The sequence below is a fragment of the Cuculus canorus genome, chromosome 5, assembly GCF_017976375.1.
Source record: "Cuculus canorus isolate bCucCan1 chromosome 5, bCucCan1.pri, whole genome shotgun sequence".
Classification (NCBI taxonomy): Eukaryota; Metazoa; Chordata; class Aves; order Cuculiformes; family Cuculidae; genus Cuculus; species Cuculus canorus.
In genome coordinates this window covers 7993543-8012657 of record NC_071405.1, presented here as the reverse complement: position 1 = coordinate 8012657, position 19115 = coordinate 7993543, and the positions used below count along the sequence as shown (strand labels likewise).

At 37.3% G+C, this 19115-nt stretch overlaps 1 protein-coding gene across 4 annotated transcripts in view; it reads right to left on the bottom strand.

Annotated features, from left to right (window-relative positions):
- The window catches only part of PPP2R5E (protein phosphatase 2 regulatory subunit B'epsilon), a 75253-nt gene that overhangs the window by 8372 nt on the left and 47766 nt on the right, over positions 1 to 19115 (bottom strand). For all 4 annotated transcript variants that reach the window (XM_054068020.1, XM_054068018.1, XM_054068017.1 and 1 more), the window contains 9 exons: positions 11015 to 11116; positions 8825 to 8917; positions 4800 to 4930; positions 4656 to 4715; positions 3925 to 4033; positions 3102 to 3155; positions 2933 to 2983; positions 1957 to 2076; positions 1072 to 1199 (listed from right to left, as the gene is read on the bottom strand). In XM_054068020.1, coding sequence (XP_053923995.1) covers positions 1072 to 1199; positions 1957 to 2076; positions 2933 to 2983; positions 3102 to 3155; positions 3925 to 4033; positions 4656 to 4715; positions 4800 to 4930; positions 8825 to 8917; positions 11015 to 11116 — 848 coding nt within the window. The remainder of the gene's footprint in view (positions 1 to 1071; positions 1200 to 1956; positions 2077 to 2932; positions 2984 to 3101; positions 3156 to 3924; positions 4034 to 4655; positions 4716 to 4799; positions 4931 to 8824; positions 8918 to 11014; positions 11117 to 19115) is intronic.

The following is a 19115-nucleotide window of genomic DNA, read 5'->3' as shown; positions in this document are numbered from 1 at the left end:
GTAGCCCTTCAGCCAGGAGGCAGTGAAACAACATCACAAGTGCCAGGAACCTTCAGAGCTAACTTATATATCAGACAAACTGTGCCAACTCTCAAGCACCGCTGTCTATCATTTCCCTCTTTCGATAAACTTCCTTTTTTGTTGACCAGATTTAACCTTCTTACAAATACAAAAAAATCTTTAAATACTTCCTTTATTTTATATGTATCTTAACCCAGCTTGTGTCCAAGGGAAAAATTTCCTGTAGGCATGAAAACTCTGTGAACTGGAATACCAGAATATTTGAATTACCAGAAGCATCCCAGTGCGTAGCATTAGAGGCTGGGAATTAGCACAGGCAGGTTGGAGACTGGTAACGTGGTACTATGCCACGGTAACCATCTTTAGCCAAAAAGTTTTTCTAAGTCAAGTATAAAATACACAGCATCTAACTGTAATAGTATTTTTCACTAAAACATATTCTGCTAGTTCATTCAATTTAAAAATAAAAATGCAAAATTAACAGCATAAGAATATGAAGCAACTGCTTTGTTACTCTGTAACAGAGAACAGCTGTATTTAAAAGGATGTAAAAAAAACCAAACCAATTGAAGAATATACTGATGCCCATGTGCTTCACAGATGTTTAGAAAAATGACAGTACCAGAGGTCCAACAGAGGTAGCGGTATCACCCATGATACAGCCGCAAAGCCTTATTAATACCAAGCAATATTCTTCTAGACAATTCGCCATAAGGCTTAAGATGTTAATCTCTGAACAAAAAACTGTGTAGGAGAAATGCTTGATGAGCAACACTTTTTCTTCAATAACAATGTAACATCTAATTTCTCTTTTTTCCAACTTCTGAGAAGGTCTATTTTTATCGCACAAGGAACTGATTTTTGTACACATACCAGATAATTAAAAACATTTTGAGACAAGATCAAGTATAGACTAATTTATATTGGCATTAACAGAGTTGCACCTGCTCATGCCAGCTTTAAATTTGGATCTCTCCCATTCAGACATTCTTCAGTAGACATCCCCTCAGTTTATCAGTGCTAAGATAAAGAGTAAAGGCAAAAACTTACGGATTCCAGTGTTCTTTAGAAATCCTATAAAGGCTGGAAAACATGATGGGAAGTATAACATTTGAATTCTCCTCTATTAAACTCATGATGTATTCATTATTCCAATAATACAGCGCTCTTTCAGCCACCTTTGAGTCAAAGGAATAAAATGTTAATAGGAATTGAGATACCTATAATTTTGTAATTTTCTGAAGGAAAAACAAATTACAGAGGAAGTTCACAAAGGTGAGTTAAGCGGAATCATTAACTTTGAATTAAAACTCTGCTTTAGTCAGTAGCATAATATGCACCGATGGAATTAATTTTATCCTATAAATCAGATCCCAGAGCATCCACACTCTCTTTCCCCTGCACAATATATTGTTCCTCAGTGAAGATCAGCTGTAGACACTGTGCTAAGGCTGCAGCTGTGGAGGGGAAGGGAGAGCAGACAAACTTCCCATCACCCCTTTCCCTCAATGTTATGACTCCAGGTGGAAGGGAGAGAGCAGTGCGGGCCAGCAGAGGAAGAAGACAGGGAAAAGCCTAGAGAAAACAAGAATGGTGCACAATATTGCACTAAAAAAGAAGCAAATATCTCTTACATGGTCTGTCAGCCTGAAGGCCATACAGTGCATACCCATCACCAAAAGTCAGAAGGGCTCAAAGCCTGTATGAATACAGTTTAAGGCCTTATGGGGCTCAAAACGGCCTATGCTATAACTCTAGATGCATCTAAATCATGGTGCTCAGAATTAAACTTCCACTGCAACATACCCTCTCTCACAAAAATCCAGAAGACAAGTATTTTAAATCACATAACATAAAATAATATTTACGCCAGGGGTGTTAGGCTTGAAATCAAGACTAAACATTCCTATACAATCAATAATCTCTACCACTGACCTGAAAATGAGGGCTAGAGACACACTTGGCAATCTGTTTAAACAAAGGTTCCTGGATTTTGACAAATTGTGATGGTTCGATTACATCCAAGATCTCCTCCAGCTCTCCTAGGAACATGACCTAAAGACAAGGAAGAAAGAGGATTGTATAAAACCTCTGAATCATCTTGATTAGCAAAACGCTGGTAACCCTCCAATGCTACACTTTAGGGAGAAATGGAAATCTCGCTAGATCAGCGTGATCAGTTCTACATTTAGCAGTTTCTGGATTCAGTCTCCTAAAAGAAGGAGGATGATTATATGCAAATGCTGTACTTAAAGTAGTCCTTTACAAGAGAATGCAGAATTGCAACAGTATATCCATGCTGAAAACCTAGCCTCATACAGACAAAGAATTTGGCCAAGGCTTAAATTTTGTAAACTAAGGAGAGCCTCCTAATTTTATCTCATGTTTGGAAGCAATATTCAAAGTAAGAGTTTATCTGTGTCACAAAGTCTCAGTAGGGAAACTCAGATTTGCAGGAAGAATTTGAAACAAAAATGCAAAGGTCTAACTTCATCTTTTACACGTTTAGTAGTAGTACGGTAAGCACCAGACAATAAAACATGCTTCATCTTTCCTGATGAAATACTGTCCTTGCAAAGAAACAATTCCAAATCTAAAAGAGTTTTCTAGTCTCTTAGTTGAGTCTATCCTCAACTGAGTTTATTATCTCCATTCAAATAAAACAAAAGAAATTCTCTGCAGAAGAAGTAGTGCTTATTTTGTGAATAGAAACCATGGTTATCAAACTTTTCATAATCAAAACTGCCAAAAAACCCAGAGTTCAAGTATGGAAAAACCACGTACAAGAATTAATACCAAGATCCAGCACAGCATATGCTACCTACCTGGTGGTATATAAAGATTCCCTGCCTATTATGTTGTAGAACAAAATAATTCTTGTGTTTCATTAATACTAGCATATATCACTTACCTCCTTCTGACTGCAGGTTTTGGGCCAGAATTTCATTAAACCTCTAATGACCTAAATTAGAAGGAAAAAAAAAAGTGAGTTTGGTTTTGTTTTTTTTTTTTTTTTAACTTTTCTCTCACTAGGGTAACTGTTTCTGATGCAGAAATAAAAATATGAAAGAAATATTTACCGGTTCTGTGAGTGAGGGGTCTTTCTCCAGAAACTGTACTATGCAATACGCCAGCTGTGAAGAGGTGAAGATTTAAGAAAATGAAATTAGAACATTTCTATAAAGAAACCACAAAGGAATATTTTTTTAAAAAAGAAAGACTCGAGACAAGATGTGATACAGCTTTCCCAAACTGCATCCAATTTTAAACTGAGATGCATGGTCTGCACTGTGCAAATTCACTCAAACTTCAGCTCATAAGAAGCAACAGAACACACTACGAAAAAAAATTAAAAATAAAAATATCTTTTTAATAAAAATAAAACCTGAAATAACATATTTAGAGCAAACTGCTTTTATGTCATGAAAGCTGAATGTATAAAAAGATATATGAGAGCATAAATGCAGTATTAAGAAATCTGTGAGGGAGAATGTTAAAGATTATGCAAAAATGTGGGTATTAGTATTCAGAAAGTTGCCTGGGTGAAGAAGAGCCTTGATAGCACAAGACTAAGAAAACCCAAATGTCCTCTTGGGAGAGTGAATGGGAAAGGCAAAACTTGCGAGCGCCAGAAAATAGCAGAGAGGAAAACTTAAAAGAGAGTTTAACTACTAAGAAAACCCACAAAATATTACATGTCTGTTACACTTTCAATTATCTCATCAGAACAGAAGATATTCACCATAGAAAGCACATTACATGAGTGTAAAAAGAATCTATTGCATTTTTTCCACATATCAAAACTTCCCCCCCTTTTATGTGCTATGCAATTAAATTTCAAAACCAACCTTATAAAAACATACATCATTCTAACTGAGCAGAAAATATTTTTATAATTTCTACCTGTGCATGGAAGAGTGATAAACTCCTGACAGTATGTAAAGGGATCAGCACCTTCACCAGAAACTGTTTATGCTCTGCCTTAAGAGGTAAAGCAAAACCATTGATAATACTAGAAATCAGAAAAGAAATATTTGTTAGTTTCACAGAAACTATTCTTGAGGTCTGAACAAGCACTTTCTAGATTAAAATAATTCAGCAGTCAGCACCTGCTCACATGCAGGCGTGTACCATTTGTAAACAGGTGTTGGCTTCTGACCTGCTTTATATCAGCCATGTAGGACACATCTAGGTAGCAACTCAGCTCCAATATAGGCATAATCATATAAACCACTGCACAAACCTGTTGCCAAACAGATAAGAACCTCGCCTATGCGGGTCTGTAAATTCATGTAAGTAAGGTGTTTTGAGGAACTTACCACAATTAAATTTACTCAAAATATTCACGCAGTTAGTGTGCTCAAAAAAAAAAAGTTTCTGCAGCACGTAAGGTTGAAGTGCACAAAATTAAACATGGAGACACACACACAAAATCAATCCAACGCTTTTGGCTGTAACTTGCATCCCGTTATATACTCTTGGCAAAGATGTAGCACATGGGTCTAAAGATGAGCATGTGCACTCAATGTGTTTTCAGAATCAAACCTTATCATAACAATTTTCGAAATCCAAGACTACCCTGATGTGTCCAAGAAGGGAAGTTTGAGAGAGCTAATAAGTAAAGACTCGTTTACCTTCCTAAAATTTCCAACAGTTCAGCTACGCCATTGAAGTGTTCAGTTTCATAAACAAATCTAAAAAAAGAAAAGTTAAATATAAATAATGTATCAGTTTCCTATAATGTTCATAAGCAAAAAGTACCTTCTCCCACAACTTACCGTAGAAAAATATTATTAATCTGTTTTCGGATAAATGCTCTAAGACCCAGAAACTTGCCATAAATTCTGTGCAAGACTGTTTTTAGGTAGTCTCGTTCTCGAGGGTCTTCGCTGTCAAACAGCTCCAACAGCTGTGTTTAAATGAAAAAAGAGAACTGAAACAGCAGACATTTGACAAGTATGACACACAGGCTTCTATATAAAAGTTAATTTTGTGAAAGCAGATGCATGCAAGAATATGATATCTGCATTACCCAAAGCGTAGAAATACAGTGTTAAAAAATCTGTTGTAACACCAGTACAGCATCACGCAACTCAGTTTATTAATTTCCACTTCTAACATAACAGAACTTTGGAAATCTTCACGCAACTAATAAACTTCTCATTAACTGGCTCCAAAATGCTGCCTTCTTTCTCCTCAAAACCAAACAAAACAAGTCTTTAGATGCTGTCATATGCACAAAATAACAGTTTGCCCCTTACCATTCACTTGGCAGAACTAAAAGATCCTTGCTTGCTCTAATATTTTGTTCCTACAACATTGTGTTACAGTAACATCTTTCTAATTGTTTGTAGTTTATATTACGAGCTCTTAAGCCTTCCCAGGGACTGCATGGCCTTCACGCTGTTGAAAGACTCAAGAGTGAAGTCTATGCTAGTACAGGATCTGCTGTTACAGGATCTCCACCAACAAGCAACATCAGGGGGAATTAATCTTCAAGTTGAATAAAATGCTAAATTCAATTCCCAGTTTAACAAAAACAAAAACAAATCAAAACAAAAACCCAAAACAAACAAACTCCAACAACAGAAAATCTACATGTACTAAATAGTCTTAAAGAAGACTTTAAAACAGCAAAATTATGTTACTCAGTCAAAAAAGAACACCACCCAGTGTTTTGTACTGTACAAAATATATCCTGAAACACTGACACCTGAAGTTGCCTCTAAGAAGTAAGACATGAATTGAGCAGCAGGATTATCACCTGCAGATCTTTGTACTATTCCCCTTGAGTCCTCCACCACAAAAGGATAAGCCTCTCCCTGCCCCTTCTTCATCTTTGACACCCCAACACTGGCAGTTCTGGTAGACATTTGGAATAAGTTAGAAGGTAAACTTTATTTTAAAACAAAACAAACAAATGAAAAAAAAAAAAAACCAAAAACAAAAACAAAAAACAAAACCCAAAGGCCCCCAAGCCTCACCCTAACCTCCCAAATGCTCACTAGGGAAGTTTAAGGTAGAAATCATAAGAAACAGTATCTGTCTCACATAAAAAAAAAGAAAATAACTATTAACCAGTACCTGTCTTGCAATAGAAACAAAGACAGTTTGGCCAAAGTGGTCTTACAAATGTATAAGATGCCTTCAGAATATTTAACAGAATGGTAGAAGACAAAATTATCTTGGATTCACAAATAGATAAATTCTAAATACCTATTAAAAGTAGCTATGTCAGTGCATGTATACCACCTGAGCTATTAAAATGTGACATAGAGGAGGTGAGAAAGAAAAACAACAGGAAAAGATGATTAAAAGTCGTTGTCTAGGATTTTGCTTTCTAACATTCAGCTTTAGGACTAATGCACATATTCTTCATTGTTTTGGATGTTTCTATAGGTTGCAATGAGATCCCACTGTCTCTTCTTTGCATTAAGAACTTGTGGTGGGAATTTCACAAGGTTTGTCAGCTGCCCTCCAGAGGTTATAAACACACTGCTTTGTTCAATTAGGTCTACAGTTAAATAAATAAATAGTCACCTCATCCTTCCCCAAATAGCAAATTTCACCCAAAGACAGCAAACAGCTGGAAACATTTATGTTTTTAATTTTCTTATCGGAATGCTTTTAGGAGCAAAATATTTATATATCCAGTTCTCTTACATAGATCCTCTGTGGAAACACTGCTGAACCAAGACTCGCTCTCTCATTCAAAATAAAGAGAAAAAGACAACCCTTTTGATATGTCCAATTTGTTACCAGTTTTCAACAATAAAGTCTTATTTTTATGGATAAGTTGCAAGACTTGCATAATTTACATGACTATTCTGACACTAAACATACAGAGAAAAAGGAAATAAATTTTCCAAAATAGCAACCTACATAACAGAGACACTTGTGGATATATTTGAACAGTATGTCTCTTAGCAACCACTGCCAACCATTTCAGACTGTATATAAGTAGCCTTTAGAAACGAACAGTTACATTGTTACGTACAGCATTTTATTAAAACATACAGCTGAAAACCAGAAACATATTTATATTTAAAAAACAAAAGCAAAAAGCAAGCAAACAAGAAAATGCTTGAAAATGCCCATTAAAAAACCCTGCATCATTATTTCATAAAGGCGTTTTTACTGCCAAGAAACATTTCATTAAAGTTCCTCAATTTTTTAAAGAAAACAAATTCATCTAGAGAGAAAGCTGGTTTGAAAAGCTGTCACACTTGTGTTGTCAGTGTCATAAAAAACCAAGTTCAGAAGCAGATAACAGAAGCATCTAGGAATTATTTTCTCTAGATTTTGGAGCAGAACACAAGCATTCCTTCTAATATAATCCTACTATATCTAAAGAAAATAATATCAGTCCGGAAAAAACTGTCAAGAGTGATTATCCCCCATGCATATTCTTACATTTACACTGTTCTTGTATGTAGAAGATGGATTAAATTAAAACATTAAGTATACTCCACTGCTTTCATGGAGCTAAGATGGTCTTACAACATTAAGAAGGAAATTGAAGTCCCTTCTTTGAATCTTTGAATTTAAGGATAGAAACTGCTCTCTCAGCTAGATTTTTCAGGTATTCTTCATAGGAATAATACACTGGAGCAGTAAAAGCACTATTTGTATTGCCTGAGTACTAAAAGGAAAAATAAAAGCTCTGTGACAAAGGGGTGAGAGAAAGGTCTTCAGAAATGCTGAGTATGTCCTGCCACTTCTAGCTTGGCTTTTATTTAAGTCTCAACCCACAAGAAAACTCCCCTTTCAAACTATGTAGGAATCTTTCTAAATTTCCCTGATTTCAAAAGCAAGCTATAGAGAGCATGACAGATGAAGTTCTTTGACATTGCGGCTATACAAAAATTCACAGTGGGAACAGAAAAGACAAGACAGGCCTGTTCCTGAAAAAGTCATATCTGTGGAGTACCCTGGCTTATCCCAGAAAACATCTTTCTTCGGCCATCTCTGTTCAAACATCCGTCAAGGCCTGGATGAAAAATCTTCAGTAGCAAAGGCCAGCTACTGCAGTTTCAAGTGAAGTAACAAAGCACACAAGAAGCCTCGCTTGGACGCAAGGAGGAGAAAGATGAAATACCTTTAAAATACCTGGCTGTCAGCTGACTGACTGGCAGAGCCAATCTCTTTCATTTAACCATAATAATGGCAAGCAAACTACCAAGATAAAGCTACTCCTTCTTTGCTGATGTTGTATATTATTGATGCTACTTCTTCTTCCTTGCTTTTAATAGAACTTGAACTTCATACGGCCTTTTGATTTACTTCCTCCTGACCACTATAGCATCACTGTTTTCAGTACTGTGCTGGGAATAGGTTTGTTCATGAACTTCTGCCCCCGTGGCCAGCTCTCCAGCAGAGACAGAAAGGAGAAACATTCTCCCCTTCCAAAAGAAATATTTTAACAATATCAAGACATGTTATAACTGGAGTTTGAGTAGTCTCTCTAGATAGCAGCATTTTCAGACTGCTTGCGAGTAAACCTTTCATTTTTTTAACAGTTAGTGGTTCAGTTCCCTCTCAATATTGGTAAATGAAATATTTTGATTAAGGTCTCAAAACTGAAGCCAAACCAACTATTTCATCTTTCTATAGCAACAGGGACCAACATAAACACACAAACATTTCCCGTACCTCCATAGATTGAAAACTTTCATTATATACGCTTGTTTGGCCTTTTTCTGTTGCAGATCCAAATTTTCACTTCCAAATACTAAATAAAATCTTTTTAAAGAAATTTTTTCCAAAAGCAAAATGAAGCCTTTAAGAAAACACATCAGCTTACCTGCAATACAAATTTCTGATCTATGTACTTTTTGGCAATGCTGGGCTGAAATTCTTGGCTTTCCAAAAATCGTATGAAAAACTCATATACAAGCTGCAAACAAAAAAAAAAAAAAAGGCTTAGTTTATGACTTGATGACTCATTATATTTTGAAGTATTTCCCTAAATTCTTTTGCTAGAAAATAAAATAATTGTTTTTCCACAGAGCAAAAGGTTGAATAAAAAAAGATTTTTTTTTCCTCCTTTATTAATTGCTATCTTAGAGTTAGAATTCATTATGTGAGCTTTTTAAGTTAGTTTTTCTTATTTAAACCCCAGTCAAAGATATTTCAACACCAAGAACAGGCACTGCCATCTTATAATGCTTGTTATCATCTTGTAAAGCTTACTGAAGTAACTGGCAAGCACATTTAAACTGCACACTGAACTGCTGAAGTGACATCAAATACAGACAATTCTGAAAGGGTTGGTTGGTGAAATAGTTGGAAATACTTAACTTAAATTGCAAACTGCTTAGAGTAGCGCTTTAACAACTTGAAACACTGAAGAAGAACACTAACCGGAATTTATTAAGAAGTTTCTAACTAACTGTGAAGATTACCCTCAGGGCTGCAGAAAACCTGCTAACTTTCAGACAATTTCATCTCTGCCTAAACTATTCAGAGGGACGGTAACAGATTTTTCATTTAGGGGAGAAAATGAAGAGCATGAAAACCAGGCAAAAAGGAAGCGAAGTGAAGCCTGGACTACTATGGCCTCGCGAGACATCAGCTCTGAATCGTCACTGACCACATGAGCTACCAGCTCACAATTTTCTTTGCTGAACCTTTTCAAGTAGAGCAGCCACTGAAAACATTTTCCTTTCTGACTTCAGTGAGCATGAATATTGATACTGAAAGGAGAAAGGAAGCTAAAAATTACATTGTAAAATAATTTTAAACTTTTCTGTGCAAACACCAATATGCTGCAGTGCTGCTGCTTTACATCAGTGTTCTCCTACTTCTAAAAGGAATAAACAGGAAATCAAAAAGGAGGGGAGAAATATGACATGGAGAAAGTAACAGCTTACATAACTGATATTAAATCATCAGGGAAACGATTCCATCAACTCCTGACAAATACGTTGATGTATTTCTTCCTGACAATGGTAAATCATCCACTGGCTAAGAAATTCCATTATTTCCACGTAAGTAATGACTTTTAAAACTACAGCTCTAGTGTTAACGAACGCAAGTTAACAGAAATGTATGCTGGCGCTGTTTCCAGGCAGGAAGAGCTGTTCAGAGCTGCCTTGAAGCTCTTAGGATTCTTTTTTTTTTTGGTGAAATTTAAATATAAATGAGGGATGAAACTTAGATTTCAACAGAATCTAAATTTGAGAGCACAAGAAAGTGAAACTAACTGCTCACGGCAAGGATTGTGCATGTAACTTTCAAGTAAAATCCTCATTTCAAGCTGAGATCAATTGTGCTCCCTTGCTCACAAAACCGCCACAAACTGTTACGCAGGCAAACTTCTAAATTTACTGGTGGTATAAATCATTGTCCTGACTAACACAAACAGGATCCGCATCTCAATTTTCTATAAAGGAATTTACTGCATTACCATCAATGATAATTTCTCCAAAATTAGTTTATGTTCTTTGTTAAAAATACCGTGTGTTGACACTTAAGGTACATAGGAATGAAAGATACACAGCAATGAGCATGCATCCTGCTACAAACAGCTGAAGCCAAACCTCAACCCAGGGAAAGGAAGCAAGACTTACGACAGGGATGTGGCTTCTCATTAATTTTTCTGACCATGTGCCAACACCTCTGTACTTCTGTATGAAAATTAACTGCCCTTGGTAAAGCAGAACTGCTATCAGTATCATTCCCACAATGCTCTTGCTGAAATAGCTGAAAAACTCTTCTGCATCAGAGCAGTTTGGAAAACAATTTTTTAAACCAATGAGGGAAAACAGGAAAACGAGGGCACCATCAATACAATTTTGAAAGAAAGCATTTATATTTTGCAAATTTCATACTCTTCTATCTTTCTAGGGTTTTTTATGGTAGCCAGGAACAATGTTAATAACTGTTAGTGTGTCACAGACTAGTTCTGATTGATGGGTTTAAAAAAGACTGAGAAAATTATTAGAGACATCAAGCAACAACTGGCATTTCTTTGAGATAAATGATCAGAAACCTGTAAATGTGGCCACGATGCCTCCAAGGTGGGCTCATCTTCTTCTGGATCAAATTCATTGCTGTCACTAGGTGGGAGAGTTCTGAAGATATTGCAAGATACCTGGAAAGTAAAGGAAAGAATGATGAGATCTGTTTTTCAAAGGGGTACTAGATTTCAGGACTCTCTACACTATACCTACTCCATCCTCCATTGTATAAGCAGTATTTCTTTTACCTGCTGCCTAACAAAGTTCTCTAGCAACAGCACAGGTCTAAGGAACCTGTCACTTTACAAACCTGTCACCAGCCTTGGCTTTCCCTTCTCCAGATCATTTGGCTGCTTCTTTCCATTCATATCCCAGCGTTATCCATTCTGCCACCATTTCTGCCTACCACATTCCAGATGAACCAACCAGAATATTATTCCTTGTCCTGCTGGGCATCCATGGGCAGAGAGCCATGGCTGTTTAGGAGCTGCAGGAAATGGCATCAACATACAACACTTGTGTTTTTATACAACACTTGGTTATTTTCCTTTGCAACAACATTAATGATATCTGCTTAAGGTCTCATCTGTTAGCACTTCTGAAGAGTTGCCAGTGCTTTTCACACATTATACGCCTGGACATCTCATGTCAATAGAGAACTTGGTACTAAATGCAAGCAACAAACAGCATTTGCTCAACACTTAGCCTACATTTTATTTCATGGTTGGCTTGCCTTGCTTAATCTTATTTAGAGGTATTTTGCTGAGACTGCTTGGCTTTGTGAGGCTCATGCTATCAGCAAAGACTGAACGGGAGTGCTTTCCTGGGTTAATTACAGTGCTGAATGGAGTGTACAGCTTATTATGCAGCAAATCTGATAAACTGCAAACATGCTGTAGGGCCCTTTCTGCACTTTGAAGGTGATGCGCCTTCTTTGCACTCTGGTACTGCATTTGACCCAGCTCTAAGCTGGTTATCAAACAGCTGGGAAAAGCAGCACGTTATCTCCTAATCCCATCTATACATGACCCCTTCATAGTAGTTCAGACAAACTAAGCTATTTAAAAAACAAAACTAGCATGTTCTTCAACACTCTAATTTATTTTTCCAGCCTTTTACTCTTGCAAATGTTTTAAAGTTAGTCTGCAAGGCATACTTTTACCATGTTGGCAACTGAGAAAGAAACTGCACTTTAAAGCCAAGAGTTTAAATACAACATAAATACTAATAAAACTAGATTAAAATAGACATAGTGAAGTTTTAGAATTTGCAAGACAAACAGAACAGGTTCAGGTACTGCATAAACAGAAAGATGAAACAGAAAACTGTAGGAAGGCACACGTGGTGCAAACCAGTGAGGAATATTCACTGAACACAAGGGAAAGGCAAAAGAAGGAGTACGGCAAATCTGTGAGCATAGAAAAAAAAGAGGTAAAACGGGTTTCCGCCTGGACTTTTTTCTTCCTGCCACAAGAGGGTGTATTACACTACCATTACAGAAAAACACCCTTTACAGAGGCCTGCACTGCATATGCAAATCTCATGTTTTCAAGCCGCATGGCTTTCAGCCCTAACAGATGCAGCACTTACAGCTTGTGCTAATAGAGACTGCACTGACCGTGCCCTGGATGCATACCTGCCAAGTGACTACTAGCATTTATTAGGAGATATTCTTTTCCTCTCTTCTCCATCTTCTTCCCCCGATTCATTCAATTCTCTCAAGAGCCCCTCCATAAAGAGACTTTTCTAGTCTCACGAGAAGTCAAATAACTATTCCAGGAACATACGCATATGTTACTGTTTGCCTTTCCTCGAGGATTCCTAAGCTCCTCTTTCTACTATCCCTGATACGAAAAGAAGCAGGGAGAGGAGGAAAGTGGTCAGAATTAGTACGACAGAATTGTTTCTGTTAAAGCACGGGGCAAAAGAGGGTAAACAGACGAAAGGATTCCCAAGTAAAAAGGGGGAAATGTACCTATAAGTGCCATGGATCCAAACATCTGGAATTCTGCAATACTTACTGAAGCATTTTCGGTTAATGCTTCACATTCAAAAATCCCAGCTTTCTCAGGATTTGGACCAAGACAGGGAACTAGCAAAACCAAACACATTCCACAGCTATTTTTTTTCCTCCTTTAAACTTCATTTGAAACAAGAAAAAAATCTTTTTGCATATTTAACCATACATAAATTAATGAAATTTGTACCAACAGATAAAAGAACATGCAAGTATTCATCAGCTGCTGAGTTTAGAAACTGGAACAAATTTTGAATTACGGCACAAGCAAAGCCCATAAGGAAAAGTAGACTTTCAGAATGAAAAGCTAAACTAAGACAAATTCCTGCAAGATTTAAATTAAGTCAAACCAAGTTTCAGGCAGCCAGTTCCAGGGGCTTAACAGCGTGACAGAGGTATGCAGGGTTCAGCAACAACTAGTGAAGTGCCAGCACTGACACCTGAACCTTGAGCTTGTTAACAAAACCAATGTGATTTCCGGAGAGCGCCTATGAAAAAAAGGCCAGTTTCAAGGCAACTCAAAAGCAGGCTTTTTGCATAATAAAACTGACATGCAGGAATAAATCCAGTGCAAGTCAGAATATGGTCCTGTTTGTTGTCTTTAAATTTCCTTTTTGCATTAGGAGTAAAGATAAGCTATATGGAGCCGAAATGCAGATGTTCTCCTGAGAAGAACAGACAGAACAGGTTATCTTTAAGCGATTTCCCTAGGTTATCATAATTTTTAAAGACAGTGTGTGCCGTTACAGTTACATTAATCACCACAACACAGCATGATAGCTCATTTACATACAGTGCCAATTTACAGCACGCTTTTCTAAATCAGTAGCCTCTGGGTGGCTAATGTTTTATAAGCCTCTAAGGGAGAATGGAAGGCAACAAGTTCTTCCATGCATGAACTGCCCAGCTGTACGTTAGAGGCTTTGACAGCAAAGATGGGAATATGTAACATCAAATCTGGAAAGAATAATTTTTCTGAGAGAGGAATAAAGTAGCTATTTAGTATTTATCCCGGGGCCCAAGCAGCATGCCAACATTCCTTCAGCTGGATAGCTGAATCATTTCTCTCCTGACCTCTGTTGGATCGCCAAGTGAAAGGACATCCCTGCCAGCCTGTGTATACAGTCCTCGATGATTCCTCTCCCAAAGCCAACATAAATGACTACTGATCAGTACCGACTTCCCTCTTCTACTGATCAGGAATGGCTCCAAGCCCAGATATTTTGGTAAAGCAAACCAGAATTCTAATATTCCAGAAAGTTGTAACATGACGGATCTCCCCGATTATGTCCTCAAAGACATCTATCTGCACGCTGTCCTCTCCATGACTGTCCCCTCCATGACTGTCCCCTTCAAACGCAGACACCAAATCAGAGAGCATCACTGCTCCCCTGCTATGCAGAATTTGAACATCTGAGTGCTAGAAACCAATGTAACAAATCAGTAAAATCTACCCATTGGCACTGGACCTAAAATTTCCAAGATCAAGTCAGAAATGCTGGAATAATACATTTTTAAATTGGAGACGCCCAGTAACCTCTAAGCTCCATGTATGTCAGTGTGTCAGTCAGACACAATTCTGACCAAAAGCAAGACAAGAACTTTCCAAGGCAACTACAAGTCAATGTAAATTAATTAAAAAAGAAAAAAAGAAGATAGGGACTGCTGCTCTGCTACCCCACAAAGACTGAGATGCAAGTTCTGAACAGATCCGATGAGCGATAGGCAATGCAGAACTACAGAACTATGAAAACACAGTTAAAAGTGACAAGCTTCAGGAAAGCTTTGATTTTAGAAAAGAAAGTACTAAGAGGCTTAAGTCTGAAGTCTTCTCTTTGTCCCTATTGGAATGCTATAAAAATGATGACGCTGTAACAGAAACTTGACAAATTCAATTTCAGCGCAGCGCTCCTACTCTGTGCTGTTTGAAACAAAGATTTTTATCAGTAATAGTGTTCCTGAATGGAGCCTGAAATGAAAACAAACATACATGCAGGGAAGCTTAATATATTAGCTGTATAAAAACAGGAGAAGTGAATACCAAATTAGCTCCCAGGGAACACCTGTGCTTCTCTTATCAGAGCATAGAACCATCCAAACAAACCTCATATACATCTGAATCTGAAACCGAGCAGCTCTGCATGCACCACCGTGCACACTAACAACAGACATTAACAATAAAATGTAATTAAGCCATAACATGAAGCCATGCTAATGGGGAGACAACAATGGCCCCTGGAACAGACACTAGACTTTTCCTTCTGAAATATATACATACACATATTTTTTTTAATATTCTTTATGGATTTACATATTGTAGATCCTGAAGTGCCTACTGCATTCACTCAGCTATAATCTTGCTCTATAACCCATTGAATTGTTCCCCAAAGTTTCACTAAAGTACGTTTTACAAAAAGCAGTATCTAATTTAATCTTAAAAGATAACAAATTATTCTACCAAGTCTCTCCTCCTTTAGTTCTACTACTAATTCAACTACAGCACTCCTTCCAGTTTCAAGGTTGAGTCTGCCTGATCCCCCTTTGGTTCTCATTAAACCACCAGATCTCTTCTACATCTGTATGTGTATTTGCATATGCAGTACATATCTATTTATAAATAGGTATTTTTATAGAGACATGACACCTCTCAGCCTCTGTGAGAGATTCTGAATCCAGGCAGTAGGTTTCTTTGGTTTTAATCCTGTGATTATTTTTGTTTCCTTCTTTTGAGCTCCCACCTGTGCACAACAAGTGTGCCAGGGTACCTATAAAAAGCCAGGCCATTTCCCTCTTTCTTTCTGCATATTGCTGTTTTAATTTATCAACATTTACTTCTTTGAACAGTGCATTGTACTCATATTAATATAGTCATGATAGTAATCCACATACAGCATTGCTTGCCTGAATACAATGTTTCAGAGCTTAGAATTACACACCTTCACTTTGCCCAGAAGCGTTCCTTTTGACTTGGCTGCATTAAAATGAACTACATCGGACTGCAAACACAGTCAACAATCCTGATCACAGGGTGGAGGGGAAAACAGTCTCTCTCATCTTTTCTTGACCTCTAAGTCTTCAAAGAACTCAATCAATAACCTGCAAGAATTTAGGTCTAGATCAGGGCTCCTCAACTCGTTAGCCTGCCATCACTGACTTCAGCAGTAGGTGCAGCTTCCATCCATACAGACAAACAAGCAACAAAACTGAGATCCTTAGGCTATGCTTCTGTAGGCAGCGAAGTGTGATTGAAGCAAGCCTATAAAATAGAAGACCTGATGCTCAAGTGCAATGTCCACCCTATATGTGTTTGGAGGGAAGAGTTTCTTTCTAGTGATCTCCTGCATTGAAGCCTATCAGAAGGTTGGAAAGCATTAGCTACACTCCTGGAGCATCTTTCCCAAAAGGAACTGAATTTACTAAGCCTAAGACTTCTCTATGATAAGCATCAAAGTGAAGTGAGAATAAATGGGAGATCCACTTCAAGAGCACACTCACAACCCGAGTTAGAAGCACTTGCACAGACTCATCCAAGGCAGCACCCTTGGGTGCAGCTTCTCTCTGCTAGAAACTGGAGCTGTGAAATTCCACTCTGGGTCACCTCAACCTGAACTATAACAGGGTAACCTATGAGTAACAATACTCTTTGTTGATATTTCAATGTAATTGTTTTGTTTAATGTGTGCCAAGCTAATTCTATACAACACAATCTAAAAAAATCATAGCAGTGACTCAAGTATTATGACAAATTAAAGCACAGAACCAGCAGCAAGAGCCCCTCATCTCTAGAGCAGGCATCAGATCGAGCAAAAGCCTGCCTGTACATGAACTTGAACTCTAGACAGCATTACAGACCTCATACTGTCTCGCACTCCATACTGAAGAACAAAACAAAAAATTCAAACCCCAAGAAAACAATCCTCCAGAAGATTCTCATTGTGCTTATCTACAGATACGATGCTCGAAGAAAGGTATTTTAGGAGATGACACAGCCAAAACGGGGGAGAGGGTGCACATGCCTTTATGAAAACAAAAAAGGCAAAGCTGCAGTCCACAAAAGAACTTCTTGAAACAAAAATGTTTTCCAGTTTCTTGCTTTGCTTTAGACCCAGTCACTGCACTATTATGCAGACAAAGTCTGACGAATGAAAGGCCTATGTAACCAGCAGGAAGAATAATGGATACGGGTAAATGTAATTACATACTGTCGGGAAAAATTATTAGGGACAACTGCTGCAAGAGGAGCTGCCTCCAACTGATTTTTTGAGAGGAGTACAGCACATCAGAGCCTCTTTTAATCATCACTGTGGGTTTTGTACAAACTAGGTGTATAAACAAAGTGAATAATAAAAAGCATCTAACAGAGGAATTTGGAATTAATGCATAAGGGAAACCAAAGTTAGATTATTTTCTTGTTTCTACAGAACTGATAACCCTTATGGTAAAGAAACAAGAAGAGAATTTAAAATACTATGTGATTTTTATCTGTTTTTTTTTAAACTTTGAAGGCACGATTGTCCATTGTGGCTGCACAAACAGGATAATTTTTAATCAGAATCTGTTTTGGGGGTGAAAGGACATTGTATCTTCCTTTCAGCATTTCAGGTGATTTCAAAATAATCAGTTCAACCTCTACTGATTCAAGTTTAGTTTAAGATTAATTCCTAATATTTTACAGGACTCCTTAAGTTATACAAAACTAATATCAAAAAGGAGACATTCTTTGTCAATTCTTGTAATACTATATCATTTCATTTATTTCCCTTAAACTCAAAATGACGTTCAGTATTAATTTTTAAATGTATTACGGGAACCAACAGGAACATATGCATGGGTTTTTTGCTAAATGGAAAAAGTAAGACTGAATATAGGTGGACTTGTATGAAAATCTCTATCCAAGAACATTTTAACATGGAAAACCTTAAACAGAATGCAAATTCAGTAAGTAGGGTGTCATACTTAGTCATAAGCTATAGCTAAAGCTATAGAAAATAAGGAAATTCATAATGCCTATGAAGTCTAACAGCTAGAACACTTCCTAAAAATAGGTTCCTTAACATGCTAAAAAAAATAATGCCTTTAACAAGATATGCTTTATGTTTAATAGCTCTGCCACAAACAAACTCCTGATAAGACTCTGCCCCCACATCTGTGGAGACAAACCTGCAGTAAAAGGAACGCAATCCCTCTAGATTTATGTCAGTAGAAAGAAGAAAACAAAGGAAAAAAAATCAGAACCTGACCTTTAAAATGCAATTTTTGGTACTTATTTGGGTATTCATTTCACCGAGTCTCCTTCACTCAGCTCAGCACAGCTGCTGGGCCACAAGACATCTAATGCAATGTTTTGCTTTGGCTATAGAGATTACAGTCTCATTTTATTTGATTCACCATTACCTAGAAGATAAAAGAGAACAACAGGAAGCCAAAGGCATTTCTGCACTTAAAAAGAGAGGAGAAGAAAGTAACACTATTCCATTCCAAAAAGTGTATTTCAAAAATATTCCATTAGCCTTTTCTTATGGGCGGGCAGCCGTCCATGGGTGTTGTATAAATGTCACAGTAAAGGTCTAAAGTGGAGTTAACGATTTCTGAAGTAGCTAGTAGGAGAGCAGAAATGTTGCTCACCACCAAGGAGATTCATCCAAATTTTGCAGTTTAACAGTTTGTTAATCTCTCCCATCCCATTTTTTAAATGAAAGAAATCAGTTTCTTTAGCCCCTGTCGCAATACCCAGAAAACAAAAAAAGTTCTACTTCATACACCCTTTAGGATACCACAGATAATAATAAACATTTATTTCATTCAAATACCATTGCTTAATCTACCAGCAAAATCAGCATCATTAATTTAAGCCTCCACATTCTGCTCAGGAACAAATTTTAGATTAAGCGTCCAAGTATTGGCTCATAAAGTCATATTACTGCATTTTCTTCTTAACAGAGAGTGGTTTAATTGGCTAGGGGCCTTTTTTCCTAAGACTAGACTAATTCTAAGGAATGTCATATGCTCTTCTGGACAACACATCAAACTGCAGGTTAAGCACACTAAGCAATACCCTCCTGAGTAAATCTGTCCAGCTTACAGTCATTAACACAAATCCCAACTGCTCTTCCCAC